Source organism: Caenorhabditis briggsae (genome assembly GCF_000004555.2).
Source record: "Caenorhabditis briggsae complete genome, chrIV, whole genome shotgun sequence".
NCBI classification, from domain to species: Eukaryota; Metazoa; Nematoda; class Chromadorea; order Rhabditida; family Rhabditidae; genus Caenorhabditis; species Caenorhabditis briggsae.
The window spans coordinates 6801450-6816710 of record NC_013487.2 but is presented as its reverse complement, the minus strand read 5'-3'; the positions used below and the strand labels follow the sequence as shown (position 1 = coordinate 6816710).

The 15261-nt window shown below is 35.4% G+C and overlaps 6 protein-coding genes across 6 annotated transcripts in view; all 6 read left to right on the top strand.

Moving 5' to 3' along the window:
* CBG05475 overlaps nucleotides 1-256 on the top strand; it is a gene marked incomplete at both ends in the record, with an annotated part of 6374 nt that extends 6118 nt beyond the window's left edge. Inside the window, one exon of the mRNA XM_045235390.1 lies at nucleotides 1-256. Coding sequence (XP_045092955.1) covers nucleotides 1-256 — 256 coding nt within the window.
* Nucleotides 257-2079: 1823 nt separating this feature from the next.
* Cbr-srv-33 lies at nucleotides 2080-3968 on the top strand (the record flags this gene model as incomplete). The annotated part of the gene is made up of 8 exons (XM_002633552.1): nucleotides 2080-2247; nucleotides 2370-2481; nucleotides 2525-2634; nucleotides 2686-2832; nucleotides 2876-2985; nucleotides 3036-3147; nucleotides 3654-3800; nucleotides 3852-3968. The coding sequence occupies 8 exons, from the start codon at nucleotides 2080-2082 to the stop codon at nucleotides 3966-3968; spliced, it is 1023 nt and encodes a 340-aa protein (XP_002633598.1).
* Nucleotides 3969-5023: 1055 nt separating this feature from the next.
* Cbr-srv-24 lies at nucleotides 5024-6587 on the top strand (the record flags this gene model as incomplete). Its single annotated transcript, XM_002633553.2, has 8 exons — nucleotides 5024-5200; nucleotides 5435-5546; nucleotides 5595-5704; nucleotides 5755-5901; nucleotides 5955-6064; nucleotides 6110-6221; nucleotides 6266-6409; nucleotides 6456-6587. The coding sequence occupies 8 exons, from the start codon at nucleotides 5024-5026 to the stop codon at nucleotides 6585-6587; spliced, it is 1044 nt and encodes a 347-aa protein (XP_002633599.2).
* Nucleotides 6588-8906: 2319 nt separating this feature from the next.
* CBG05478 lies at nucleotides 8907-10253 on the top strand (the record flags this gene model as incomplete). Its single annotated transcript, XM_045235388.1, has 7 exons — nucleotides 8907-9065; nucleotides 9172-9393; nucleotides 9438-9584; nucleotides 9663-9772; nucleotides 9820-9931; nucleotides 9978-10121; nucleotides 10164-10253. 7 exons carry the CDS (start codon nucleotides 8907-8909, stop codon nucleotides 10251-10253), a joined length of 984 nt encoding a protein of 327 aa, XP_045092956.1.
* A 721-nt stretch (nucleotides 10254-10974) lies between these two features.
* Nucleotides 10975-13895, top strand: CBG26377 (the record flags this gene model as incomplete). Its single annotated transcript, XM_045235387.1, has 9 exons — nucleotides 10975-11162; nucleotides 11212-11322; nucleotides 11611-11976; nucleotides 12051-12203; nucleotides 12698-12808; nucleotides 12858-13106; nucleotides 13169-13279; nucleotides 13327-13657; nucleotides 13839-13895. 9 exons carry the CDS (start codon nucleotides 10975-10977, stop codon nucleotides 13893-13895), a joined length of 1677 nt encoding a protein of 558 aa, XP_045098440.1.
* A 935-nt stretch (nucleotides 13896-14830) lies between these two features.
* On the top strand, nucleotides 14831-14977 carry CBG26378 (the record flags this gene model as incomplete). The annotated part of the gene is made up of 1 exon (XM_045235386.1): nucleotides 14831-14977. One exon carries the CDS (start codon nucleotides 14831-14833, stop codon nucleotides 14975-14977), a length of 147 nt encoding a protein of 48 aa, XP_045098441.1.
* Between the last annotated feature and the right edge of the window lie 284 nt (nucleotides 14978-15261).

Sequence of the window (15261 nt, the reverse complement as noted above, 5' to 3'; positions counted from 1 at the left end):
ATGTGCTCTCCCATTTTCCAAGAATGGAGACAGTATGCCTGGTATTCTGGCGGTTATGTGGACAGTTGCGCTCCGAAATGTGACAGACCAATTCAATATTGCTTCGACCGGAAAGTTTATGGAAAGTGCCAATTATCTGGGTGCAAAACAATGTCAATGGTCAAATGCGCGTATTGTGCCAAGAACATATGTTTCCAGCAGTTTGTCATCGAATGCTACCGATGTGTTTAGAATCCTCAACTGTTTTTTCAATTAAAAAAAAAATATTCGATGAACCCATGCATATTTGTGAATTTCTTCAAAAATTAAATGTCTGTTTTTATTCTGGAAAATGCCTATTCATAACGAGAAACTCCCGAAAAACATGTTTAAATTGCGTAAATTTTATTCCAGAGCCAGTTCTGGCAGCTTAAAATAAACAAAAAATTTTGCAAAATTTTTGGGATCGGGAGAATCGAACCTACAACCTTCCTCCTCTGAACTTGCCATTTTACCACTTTACCACACTGCTGATTGAAATCTATTGTTTTAAAAGAAATACACTATTTCGTGAAAAAAATTTCACGGGAAATTGCTTAATCATAGGGAAACTTTTCTAGGTCATAACTCAGCTCATGTGAGCATTTTGCTGATTTTTTTAAACAGATTTGGATTCCTCATAAGCTCTTCTATTTGCTCCCAAACTTTCAAAAAAAGTTAAACCCGCTCCCTCAAGTAACTCCCTTGTAAGATTTTTAGATTTTCAGATTTTCATAATTTCCGAATTTAAGGATATCGAACTTTTAGAGTTTCTGAATCATAAAATTACAAATTTTCAGTTTCTGAATCATAACTTTACAAATTTTCCAGAGTTTCAGATTTTCAAAAACTTCAGAACTTCAAGTTTTCGGAGTTTCAGATTTTTAAACTTTCAGAACTTCAGAACTTCGAAGTCTTAGAAATTCAGAACTTCGAAATTTCCGAATTTGAGAGTTTCAGAATTTGAGAGATTCAAAATTTCAGAATGCCGAAAGAAACTCCTGAAGACCAAAATTTGGAGTTCCTCCGTTTTTTATCTTAATTGCCAATTCAGTTTCCTCATAATTAATCCACCCGTACCAAGAAGTGTCTAGTTTCTCTTCGACTTCCAACTCCTCCTATTCCTTGTTTGTTTCTCCCTTCCAGCGTGCTCAAAAAAGAATAAATAATGGGAGATACTCATGGAATTAATCTAATCAGATGCACACATTCTGCATCGTCAAGCATGCACCTCCACACTTTTTGCTCTCTCTTATTTCTTGTTTTTTTGCCATCATTTGGAGTTTTTTCTGGGAAGTTGAAAATCAAATATTTGAAATTGTTTCTTCTGAAAAGGTTAGAACGCTTTTATCCCGAGGTTTATCAATGTCTAGATACGGAAAGTTGGAAATATAAATATTCCCAGTTTCAGATATTCCTAATTCGGAAACTGAAAATCTCGGAATTTGACTGTTCTTTCAGGATTTTAAGAATTTGGAAAATCAGAAAAAATAATAAAATCAGAAATGCGAAAAGTGAGAATTTTTAAGTTCTGAATGTGAGAGAGATTCAGGTTCTCAGAGGTTCGAAAAAAACAAAATTTTTATAAATTCTGAAAAGTTTATTTTCGAAATTCTGGTTGTAATGAACCTCTGGAATTTGAACATTCATATTTATATCTGAATTCAGAAATTTAGCAGATTTAAATTTCTAAGTTCTCAAATTTCGGAGTCTCCGGATCTACATTATTTGAATTTTCGATATTTCAAAACTCCGAGTTTTTGAATTCACTGATTTCTTAGCTTCCGATTTTCTTACTTTTTGAATTTTGAATTTCCGATCCCCTCGATTTTCAGATTTTTAAGGTTAAGCCTCACACGTTCGGAATTTTAAAAGACTGAAGTTTTGAAGTTCACAAATTCCAGAAACTCCGGAAATACTTAAGCTTAATGAATTTCACACAGAATTGGTAACTTCAGAAGCTCAAAGTTACATCTTCTAAATAACGTTTTAAAAATATCCATCTTTTTCAGAACGCGTTCCACATTTCTAAACATTCCCATCAATATAAAACATTTTCAGATGAACAATTCCTCGGATCTGATTCCTCCGAAATGGCCTCTCAAAGCCTTTTACGGAATGTCGATTGTCTCGTTTCCTCTGTATTTTACTGTTTTTGTGTGTCTTTTACGTCTTCGATGTCTTTCAAAAGCATACAGCACAACATTCTACTCAATATTATTACAACATGTGAGTTGTCGTCATTTCGACTTTCCCAATTTAGTCGAAAGAGCACTGATGCTTAAACTTCTGTTATGTTCGAACAAAAAAGAAACAAACTAGAAACATCAGACTAAACTATACTGTTTCAGTGTATCGCTGATCTTCTAGCCATGTTCCTATTCTTCTTTACCAATTCCGTTCGCACGGTACCCGGAATTCGCGAGTTTTACTTTGAGTACCAAAGTTATTATCTCGCAGCTTGTGAGTCATTTTTAATTAATTTTATAATTACCCTCAATTACAGCGAGCTATAACCACATCTACTACTTCCTCTACATTCGATGCACCGGAATTGTCTTTCTGTCTCTTCAACGGTATCTCGTTATAACATGTCCTAATTCTATTATCACTCATGTAAGTGGGAACCATTGAAAAGTTGATATTGAAATTTCAAAATGCTTTCAGAAAGTTCAGCATGCATCGAAACTGAAAATAATTTTAGTTTATTGGATAACACCGACCTTAATCAGTTTGGTGGTTTTAACCGATACGAACTTCCAGTATGATAAGTTGGAGACTATGGCAATTATAGCCGAGCAATCAGTGATTAAGGTAATGTGCAGGTTTGAGAGCCCGTTAGCCAAAACTATTCCAGAGAAATACGTTGATGGCTCTGATCGTTGTTGGATTGACGTGTATCTTCTGTTCCCTGGCATACGGTGCACTTTTCTATTATGTCAGAAAACACACATCTGGAATGTCAAAGTCAGAATTTCACAGATTTTTTTTCTGAAAAATTCTGTTTGTGTTTGCAGAAATCTCCGCAGAGAACTTCATCTGGCGTTCCAAGTTTTTGTTCTTCTCTTGGCTTTTTTTGCGATTCTTGCTTACTATGGTTTTCAGAACTACTTCTCGCAAATCTCAAATGTAAGTTGGTCTCCGAAAATACCATCCAATAAAATATGCAAAAAGGTATTTTACTGTTGATTTTTGGCTATTTTGACTATTTTTCGAAGTATGGAGCTCTGCTGTCAAATGTCGGATCACTTTGAAAACTTCGGAAAGTGTAAAAAAGACCTAAATTGAAAACTTTGCATTCACAGAACTTCAAAACTTTTTGGGAGGTCCTAGTTTTTTAGCTCATTGCCGATTTCTGAATGACATCAGTTTTTTCATGCTTTCAGTACAAAACGGTCCAAAAAGGGGTGTCTTTCAGAAATCGGGAATAAAATAAATTCTTAAAAAACTCTGTGAACGCAAAGTTTTAATCTAGATCAGTTTTTCACTGTCCAAAATATTCAAAGTGATCTGACACTTGACACCCGAGCTCCAAACTCATGAAAATGGTGAAAATGGCAAAATCAGCCGAAAAATAAGTTTTCGCAGATCTTATTGGCCACTACAGTATATAAAAATTGAGAGTTTTCTTTCAGACGGGACCTGGAATTTTTTACATGCGTGCTTTGTACCCTGTTGCTAATGGATTGCTCTCCTATATCAATCCTTATTGCATCTTGATTTTGAATAGGGATCTAGCTCGGCAAGTATATCGAACAGTGACTTGTCATAAGTACAAAGTTGTAAGGGATATTTGGACAAAGATCCAAAACACAAATTTCATTTTATTTCAGAGCGAAGTTCAAGTCTCCGTCAACGCATCTCAATCCACAAAACATTCGGTGACCAGTAGAAAAGAGGGATCACGGAGAGGTGAAGGAGGAGCAAATCAAAGAGTTATCTTTGCTTGAAAAATCAAAAATCTTTTGTAAAAAGGAGAAAGGAAATAAACATTTTTCAATTTAATAGATTGACTGTATACAGCTGTAAACTTTTTTGTTGTTTTCATAATTTTCTGGAAAGCACAAGATGCTTCTTTTGTTGTTTTTCTGGAAGAGAAGAGATTTTTGATCTCAACCGGGGTGGAAAATAAGGTACCTCAGAATAATAAATAATCATAAATAATACTTTCTCAAATCAGATGCATTCCGGATCGTCGAGTTGTATCTTTGTACCTTTTTTCATATCTTACATCAGTTTTCTTTTTGACTAATTTTGATTCAAAATTCCCACATTGAACAAAAGGAAACTCCTGTGTATTTAGTTTCTTCTCTTTTTCCTCTGAAAAGCAGAACCAAATAAGAAATTCTCTTCTTTTTAACGAGTAAAAGGATGAGAAGGATGTATGTTTTTTTTCTTTCTCAATCATTGAACGTTTTGTCTAAAAGTAAATTGAATTTGTTTTCACTTGTGTCTCATCGGTTCCGCCTACTTTAAGTGGGTTCTGAAAGGAACATCTTTTTCAGTTTTTTTGCATGAGGAGAGTGACCAGAGTTGGCATACAGTAATCCATCAATCAATTTTGAATAGGTTTTCTCATCATGTCAAAAAACATCCTGAGAGATACTGTAAACCTTAAGAGGGCCCTTAACTTTTACCTTTCAGTCAATTTTTATCGGCTTCTGTTAAAGATATAAAGAAGTTGTCAACTGATAAATTGTGTATCATAATATGATGAATGTTTTGCCAGTTGATACATTTTTGATACTTTCACAGGAATCGAGATGAACTGGCTCAAACTTGACTTGGGCCCTTCTATTACAGGTTTTTCGCAAAAAATATTTCTTAAATCTGCTCGCTTCCAAAAACCACCTTCCAAATATTTTTCGGCTCATATTTCATTTCTGCTTCCTTTCCAGATTGTTGTTTTGAGTTTATTTTTCAATCTTTTCTTTGTTTGCTCTTCCAACTGAAAACATTTACTCCACAATTTTCAGTATTTCTTGATCCATTGCTCATATTCAAAATGAACGATTCTTCTTCCACCACGGATTTGATTCCTCCGAAATGGCCGAGTAAAGTGTTCTACATGATGTCTCTCGTTTCACTTCCGCTGTATATTATTGTCTGTGGATGTCTTTTACGTCTTCGAAGTGTTTCGAGAGCCTATAATACGACTTTTTACTCTATTTTGTTGCAGCATGTGAGTTTTTAGAATATTCGGTGAAGCATAGAATCAGTCATCATCTCGAGTAATGTGTTTTGAAGAGTTTCCCACACACCTTACAATCTGAAAACAACTTTGATGTTTTGAAAGTGCGCAGTGGTGGGAAATGGTTTTATAAGGATAATTAGAGTTGCAGAAAAATAAAACATAGATCAAAAAGTTAATTGATGAACTACTCATTCCAAAAAAAGTTGACAAAATTGTTTTCAGTGCATCGTCGACATCATAGCAATGCTTTTCTCTCTGGCCCACACTCTTCTGAAGAGCTTATCAGTAACTCGAAAATTCCTTTTCGACTACCAAGAGTATTATGTGGCAGCAGGTGATCTGAAAAAAAAATCGATAAAAATTAAAACCATTTTCTTTTCAGCCGGTTACAACTCTGTCTACTATTTCCTTTACATTCGATGCACTGGAATCGTGTTTCTGTCCCTTCAAAGATACCTGATTATTACTAGCCCTACTTCTATCCTCACTCAAGTAAGTCAGATATATTTTGATGGACTTATTGAAGTATTTTAAAAATTCAGAAAGTTCAATTCGCATCGAAACTGCAAATATTTTCTGTTTACTGGATAACACCAACATTAATCAGTTTGGTGGTTTTGACGGATACTAATTTCGAGTATGAAAGTTTCGAATCAATGGCGGTTATTGCAGATCAAGAGGTTATCAAGGTATGAAAGACTTCTAACCATTCAAAAATTTTATTTGAAAAAGGTATTTTTAGAGAAATACTCTTATGGCACTAATAGTAGTCACCTTAACATGCATTCTCTGTTCCATGGCCTATGGTGCACTATTTTACTACATTAGAAAACACACTGCAGGACTTTCGAGGTGCTCAGTCTCTTCACATTAACTATAACCACCTGACAATTTCAGATCTGTCCGACGAGAAGTTCACTTGGCTTTCCAAGTTTTTGTACTCCTATTAGCATTTTTTGTCATCCTTCTGTACTATGCATTTCAAAATTATTTTTCCCAAACTCATAATGTAAGAGTATCATTATCAAACTACAGTAACTTTGAAAACTTCAGACTGGACCCATATTCTACATGCGAGCCTTGTATCCAGTGGCTAATGGATTGCTTTCCTACATTAATCCATTTTGTATTCTGTTTTTAAATAAGGATCTCGCACGACAAGTTATCCGTTCGTTGACATGTCATAAGTATAAAGTGGTAAATAGATTTCAGCCGTTATTATCATTAATTAATTATTTTTCAGAGCGAAGTTTCCAAGACATCGGGGATAGCATCGACTTCTACCAAACATCACAGTTTTCATCGAAATGTGGTTCAAATCGGATCAAAGAGAACAATACCGGAGAGAAAGGAAATCAATCGAGTTCTTTTTTAAATAATTGTAGTTTTGATGTAATTCTGACAGGTTTTCATGTACATAAATAATAATAAAGACCTAGTTTATGAATTAAAGTGGTTTGAAATACTGTTCGAATATTCAAAATAAAACAATTTGTTTCTTTGACAATTTCGAGAAACTGATCAAAAAATACTATTCTGTTCTCAAAATAACAATCTTTACTATTAACAATCACCAAATTCTGTCTGTGTGCCCGTTTGTTCCCATTTTCACAGACGATCAGAAATAGCAGCAAGATGTTGCCCGTCTATTTTTCATTTTGAAATTTTGTTTCGGACGTCATCTGGAGACGTTACTCCATTCCTACAGTGCAAATCTTTCAAAAATAATATTTACGTCATTCCCGCCCAACCCCCTTTTTTTATTCTTTTCCACGTTATATCTGACAAAAAGGTGATTTTGTGGAAATAATTATTTAGTCTTAGTTTTGAAAGAAGAGAGAAAGAAAAAGTTCAGGAAACTTTAAAAATCTGACTTTCTGAATCCCCGAACTTCTCAAAAACTGAATTTCGGAGATTCTGATTCACGAAATTTGATTATTTTTTTTCGAAAATGCGAAATTTCTAACCATTCCTATGCTTCAAACATTTTGGTTTCACTCTGAAATTCTAAAATTCTAATTCAGAAATTCGGAAAGTTGGAAAAACGGTAACTCGAAAATACCGAGATTTGAAACTTCGGAAATTTTGAAGTTTGAAAATCAATTCAAATGTCCAATGTTTCGGAAATTCAGAAGTATAAAAATTCAGTTATTCGGAATATTACGAAATTAAAAAAATTGAAAGTTAGAACACTCGAAATTTTGAAAATCCAAAATCTCGAAAGAAAAAAACCAGAAAAACCAGAAACTCAGAAGTTCAGAATATCAGAAAGCCCAAGTTCGGAATTAAAAATTCGAAAATTCATAAACTTTGTGAATCAAAAACTCAGAAATGTGTTTTAGAGAAAATTCTGAAAATCTTTTCGTTTCAAAATTTTTAATTTTTGGAATTTGTGAAGTAGATTCTCAGAAAGTCGGAAATACGGAAACTCGAAAATACAGATTTTCAGAAATTATGAGTTCTGAAATGAAGTATTTTAATAGAAAAATCTATGAGTTCTAGAATCGCAGTTCCGAAAATTCAGGACTCCTGAATTCCGAAACTTCTGAAAAAAATTATGTTGTCAAATTTCAAGATATTCGGGAATTCAGGAAAAATTATTAGTTCTAAAAATTAGGAAATTTTGAAAAGTTCGTGTATCAACTAAGACACATTTCTGATCTACATTTCTGATTTATCTGCCCAAGCCCAAACTCAATCGGTTAAGGCTGTTGTAAGCGGGAGCCAGAAGGTTTAGCCCCGAAGGCGCATAAGCAGACTGTCACTCCAGTTTATGAAAGTTGACAACACAATCAACTAAAACTTCCTCTTCTGATTCTCTCCGATTTGGAGATTCAAAAGTTTTTAGTGAAGCCAAAAGATTGTAGCCGCCGACAGGCGGCGGAAATCGACTGGTTTGTAACAAATGCAATTCGATTCGAATTGCAAGAGTCTGTTGATGGTCAAATTGATCGGGCAATTCAATCAAGAATAATGAACAAAAACTGGAAATTTGAATATATTCAAATTTTGGATGTGATATTTGCAGTCTGATACTTTGCATTTTCCAAAATTATTCCCTGATTCACATACCCATGAAGAAGTTTGCAATTTTCAACAATTTTGCTTTTTTCAGTACGGTGAATCCTGGCTTACATAGCAAAATTCAAGCCCCCTCAAAAGGTCTGATCTTGGAGAACTTTCAATGAACAAAAACATAACTTATTTCATCACGAATTTTAGGCAAATAGCTCGGGAGTCTATAAATCACTTTGTACTCTCTTGTACCTCCAAATTGTTGTTCCCCCCAAATTATGCGCCTGAATTTTATGAATGCCTTGTTTTGCCAATTATCGGATATCTGAATTTTCTAGAATCCGTCTCAGGAATCTGTCTCTTTTCTTCATGAAAAATATCCGTTTCAAAGTGTTTCCTCTTTGCATCAAATAATCAAAAAACTAATTTCCGTCTGAAAACGAGAATTGCATTTTTTAATTGAAATCGAAGAGTTCGTAGTCTCTACCTGACAGCTGATTTCCGGAGGGATTAATTGTTTGACTCTCGTTCGACTTCTGGTCCTTTTCTCATGAATTTATATTTATTCTCTTTTTTTCGAAGCCAGCTGTTTTCAATTTTCAGAATATCATTATAGTCTATTCGGAAAACTTCCAGGATTCCGTTTTAGAACTTGTAGTTTGCAGTCCCTTTTCCCAAAATGAGTGATTCTGCACCGCCGAAATGGCCAATGCTGGTTTATTATGGAATGTCACTGGTATCACTTCCTCTATACCTTTTGGTATTTGTCTCATTTTTACGTCTTCGGCGTGTGTCAAAAACTTACAACTCGGTGTTTTATTCAATTTTGTTGCAACATGTGAGTTTCGAATTTTCACGGTTTCAGGACCGTCAGATAAAATAGCAGGTCTCACCTAGTAATCCAATGCTTGAGAAGTCCAGCCGTAATTAAACGAAAATTCCAGTGCATCGCTGACCTTCTAGCCATGGTATTCTTCTTTGGCACAAACCCAATGCGAGTTCTCCCTTACATTCGTGACTTTTATTTTGACTATCAGCAGTACTACATCACTGCGGCCAGCTATAACTCTGTCTACTATTTCCTGTATGTCAGATGCACTGGAATCATGTTTTTATCCCTTCAGAGATACTACGTCATCTGTTGTCCAACTCATAAACTAACTTTTGTGAGTCCCGAAACCCCTTTAGATGTACACAATTCGATTTTCAGAGAGTTCAAGCAGCATCTAGCCTAAAAATCATTCTAATATATTGGCTGACACCAACACTGATTAGTGTAGTGGTTCTGAAAGATACGGATTTTAGTTACGATAATTATGAGCGGATGGCTATAGTAGCAGATCATGATGTTATTCAGGTCGACAGTAAATTCTTATCCACTATAATTAAACAATAGTTATGTTATAAGTGATGTATCTGAAACAGAAGATTTCAGAGAAACACTTCGATGGCTTTGATAGTTGTGAGCATTACTTGTGTTGTTTGCTCTTTTACTTATAGTGCTTTGTTTTATTATATCCGACAACACACTGCAGGATTCTCAAAGTCCGTATTTCCCGGTTCCAGTTTTCTAGATTTTTCCAAACTTCCAGATCCCTTCGTCGTGAAGTTCATCTGGCAATTCAAGTTTTCGTTCTGCTCCTAGCTTTTTTTGCTATTCTAGTTTACTATGGTTTCCAGAATTATTTCTCGCAGAGTGATGATGTTACTCCCTTCCTTTTTGAGGCTACAGTAATCCAAAAAGTTTCAGACCAAGCCAATTTTTTACATGCGAGCTATGTATCCTGTGGCAAATGGGCTGCTCTCATACATCAATCCATTTTGTATTCTTTTTCTGAATAGGGATTTGGCTAGTCAGGTCTTCCGGACAGCTACATGTCACAGAAATATTACGGTATGTGATTCCGAATCGAAATCAATAATAAAAAATTTTCAGAGCGATTTTCAAGTCTCTGCGATCATAACTACTTCTACCAAGCATCCGATGAAGAGAGATGCAAGTCGTGATGGCCAAACCCTCCAGTAACATTTTGAATAACTCTAAGTCTGTGACAAAACTGTTTACAAAAACTGAATTTATCTCAATTCTCTACAAAACATCAATTCCAATTCTCATTCTCCCTGTAAACCCGTTTTTCAGTCTCTTCCCTTCTCAAACTCAACAGATTCCCACGTACTTATTCTCGTAGGTACTTGCTTTGTCTTTGAGTGAATAATATCCAAAGACAGTTAGAGTGTCTCGTCGTCTGTGTCTCTCCCCTCCAAAACTCTGAACGGCTGTAAAAGTATAAAAACGAGTTTCTGCAGTACGGATGCTACGAATTACTTCTCCTCAAAAATACAAAACGCTTAACCTTGTTCAGACGCCAATTTGAGGACTACTGTACCTGCACATCCGGGTTTCGAGTCGAGACTCCCGACGCGCTCAAGGACGATAAAATATGTTAACACTAAATATTTTGGGCGCTTTCCGAAAACACATTTTAATAAAGAAACAAGGTTACAAGTGCAATAACCCTGAAATTTTCTTTTCGATGGATCTCGCCGCGAAAGTCTACAGTAATCCGAGCGGGCGGCGTTTTCACATTTTTTCATCAATTTTTCATACATTATTTTTTAAATTTTCTTGGTCCTTTTTTCAACTGTTTTCGTCTCAATTATCGATTTTTAGGTCACTTTTGACGATTTGAAATTCAAAATTATTAATTTTTGGGTCATTTTTCATAGAATTTCCTATTTTCCAGCAAATGAGTAACCTCCGATCTCGCCGAATCGACGAAATTTTAGAAGACGTCGTGATTTGGCGATTTGTGGCCAGTCGAATTCGAACGCCTGATAGAAAACTTCGCCCGTTTGTCGATGGCGATGCCACGTGGCAAGAATTCAAAAAATCGCACAAAGGATTTCCGAAATCGGCTGAGTACTATGCTAAAAAGTGCGGCTTTTTCAGGGCAAAAAAACACGATAATCGATTTTTATTGCAGGTTCGACAGCGTTTTGGCTCCGAATTTGGAATTCGCGTCATTTGAAGATCGTCAAAAACTCGACTTGTTCTGGGCACTGGGTATGCCAATTACAAAAAATTTCTTGAAAAGGTAGTTATTTTTTTAAATTGATTTTCAGCTGAAAATTTGAAAATTTTGGAAAAAAAGTTTGCAAAACTTTTTCTCATATTTTCTCAAACCCGTCAAAAAATACCGGTTTATGAGCTTTTTTTGAAAATGTTTCGAGCAGGTTCGCTCCAATGATATTCTGGCCATTTTCGGAAATTTTCATTTTTCGCCTAGTCTAGTTAATTTTTATCGATTTTACTGGTTTTTGGGTCATTTTTCCCGGATTTTCGCATTTTAAAGGTACCCATTTTCTCACAAATTTCTTTGCAGAGTCCAAGACGAGTATCAAGTGACTTGCGACGCGAATTGGTATATCACCAGCTACAAGAACATGGGAGAGCATGAGCAATGGGTGGAAACTTCTGGAAAAGGAGCGGAAGAAAAATCGATAAACAGTCGAGAAATGTGGAAATTTCTGTCGTCGGTGATTCGAGATCCGGTCACAAAGCTGAGCAATCGGTATACGGTATCTCCTGACTCGTGGATTGAACTATATTCGAAAAAATCGTTGGCCGCTCATGAGCACTTTTTGAATGAAATGGCTCCGAATTTGCACATGGAACCGTTCGAGATGCACAAAAAAATCGATTTGTACTGGGCGCTCGGAATCGTGGTGAATAAGAAATATTTGAGAAAGTGAGTGGCCGGTATTTTGCGAAAAAATTCGAAAAAACCTCAAATAATCGAGAAATGTCAGAAAACATTTTCAGATTACACAAACACTACGATTTGACGATGGGTCGGAAAGGCGTGATTCTGGTGTACTCTAAGAAGACGTCAGATTCAGAAACTCCGAAAACATCGAAAAAGCGACGAATCGATAATCGATTAGAAAATTCTGGAGATGTCGATCCAGACGACGGGCGGAAGCTAAAAAAGATCCACGTGGCAGATTTTCGAACTTTTCTATAACGGAAATATGGAATTTTCTCCTTCGCGTAGCTAAACATCCGGAAACTGGTGAATTCGAAAAGTACAGTATCACCGAGGAGACGTGGCAGACGTTTCGAGAAGAATGCTCTTCAGGAATGAACTCTAATAAATCGGCGGCGTCTTATGAGAAATAGTGAGTCGAAAATCGATAATTTGGATCCACAAATCTTTGAACTTGATAAAATTCGCATGAGAGCGCATTTACATTTCCGCCCAAACTTAATTCATCAAAATGCGGGAAATTTCACACGTTTTCGTATAGTTTCTATCAAAATATGAAGTTGCGCTCTAATGAGAATATTCGCCAAAAATTCGAAAACCTAAATGTCAAAAACAGTCGAAAACACTAGAAGAGACTCAAGAAAATCGATAATTTCAACCGAAAATCTTAAAATTTCCCGCTAATGTTTTTAATAAGTTTCAGTTTCCACTCAACTCTCTCATCAAAACTTCATCTTTCGAAAATCAACGTTCACGACAAAATCGCGCTCTACTGGTCACTCGAAATTCCAATCAATCGGCAGTTTATTGAAAAGTACAGTAGTTAGAAAAAATAACTTTTTTTCAACAAAGCACATTTTCAGAATGGAACGTCAATATGAATTCAAAATTTCGTCACAAGGAGTGTTGATAAATTACACTCGAAAATCACAAGGAGATCGGAGGAATTGGTGGCCGAAACCGTCGGTAATATGGGATTTTGTACTGGAAAAATCGATAAATTCGTGTGGAATATTGATTGCGGGTACTGTAGATGTGAAGAGTGTCGATTTTTGGAAAAAGTTCAATTCGAAATTCAATATCAACAAAAATCCGATGGAAATATGCAGACAGTGAGTTTTTAAAAAGAAATTTTGGCAATTGAGAATTTTCGGAAAAAGTGGTTTTTTTGTAGTTTCAACACCGATTTGATACCAACCTTGGAGGACGAGCGATTGCCATTGGAGAAGAAATTATCGATATTTCATGCGCTGCAAATTCCAATGAAGCCTGCATTTTTGAGAAAGTGAGTTTCGTTGTTCTAAATCAAATTCAAAATAACCATTTTTGTAGATGTCAAAAATTTGCTAAAATCAAAGTTTGCATCTCTACTGGGACCATAAAGTCATTCGGAATGCTCAAAAATGCGCCGGTTATCGATAAAGAGGAGAGTTTTTCAAATGATTTCGACGGATTTTCGCAATATTCAATTTCCGTACCTGACGTCGCCGGCTGCTCAGATTCACCTTCATCGTCTGGAACCGAGTTCTTGAGCATCCAAAATCGAGAATTTTCGGAAAATTCGAAAACGTCGTGTGGCATTCCAGGCTCAGAATTCTTGGAGGCGTTGGGCGTTATCGGTGGAGCAGAATTGAGGAAAGAGTATGAGAGTTTGAACGATAAGGTGATAAATTGATGAAATTTGAACCAGAACTAAATAGAAGTTTGGAGTTTTTGAAAATTTCTCACTAGAGCGGATTTTCTTATTTCACTCGATTTGGAATTCGGGCGAAAAATGAGTGAAATATGAAAATGCGCTTTATCGAAAACATTTTTAAAAAACATTTCCAAAAACATTCTTTCAGACAATCCCCATCGCTATGGTCGAGGAACTGTTCCAGAATGCTCTCGATGCTGTATAATTTCGTTCTCAAATTTTTTTCAGAAACAACTGTTCGCACAAAATTATAATTCTTTTTGAAAAATTTTGTATTTTATGTTTTGTAATTTCTCGTTGATTTACTGTATTGCTTAGTGTTCCTTATTGCATTTATCATGTGAAGTTCTTGTTGGTTTTCCAGGATTTATTGAAATAAAAAAAACGTTTTTTTTTCAATGTTCAGACTTATCCCAAATGGATCACCGAAAGGAACCATCTGCAAACAATTTTTTCCAAGGTTTTTCAAAAAAATTTTTGAGAAAATTTTTAATAGAAGCGCATTTTCTTGTTTTACTCAATTTCTGTCCAAATTTTAAAAATACTAGTGAATTTCAAACATTTTTGTAAGATTTTCATAAAATTTGGACGAAAATTGAGTGAAAATATGAAAATGCGCTCTTATGAAAATGTTTTCGAAAACTTGAAAAGTCCATAAAATTAGACTTGCGAAAGTCGAAAAATTGAAAGTTTTCAGAAAACTTTCATTAGCCCGCATTTTCATTATTTTTTACAGAGCTATGTCCAAATCGCGATTTCTCAGCGATTATCACTACTTATATTAACCAAACATCCGAGGAAGAAAGATAACAGGCATGATGGTCCGAATCCTCTAATAACAGTTTGAATTACTCAAAGTCTGTTTTGTAATAAACTAGAATTGATCTCAATGCTCTTCACAACATCAGATCCAAATCTCATTCTCCCTCAAACCCAACTTTTTTCATTCTCTACACTTCTCACACTCAACAGATTCCCACGTAGTTATTCTTGTAGGTACTAGCTTTGTCTTTGAGTGAATAATGCACTCTAGGAACCAAGTTTTTTCCTGAGCTTTTCAAGTTTTTTGAGTCTTCTCTAAACTCGTTTCGAAACATCTCTATTTTGAAAAGCAATATGAGTGATTCATCTGATCCTCCGATGTGGCCACTTATGGTTTTCTATGGAATTTCTATTATCTCACTTCCTCTCTATATTTTGGTGTTTGCCTGTCTTTTACGTCTTCGGTGTGTTTCTGCCACTTACAATACGACTTTCTATTCAATTTTGTTGCATCACGTAAGTTGAAAAACTAACTCTTAACTTTAAGCTAATTCATCTCGTTTTCTGTCAAAGATATAAAAAAGTGAGCAACTGACAAATTGTTAATCCTAATATCACCAACATTTTATCAGTTGACCCATTTTTGTTATCTCTAATGGGGTTATTCAGGGAGACGGCAAAAAAGGAAAAAAAAACTCCACGAAAACTCGGAGAGGGTTCCAATCTGGCTGAAACTTTGGGGAAAACTGGAGAAAACTATAGGAAACATTTTGCCAAAGTTTGGGGTCAAAATATCGACTTTGAAAATT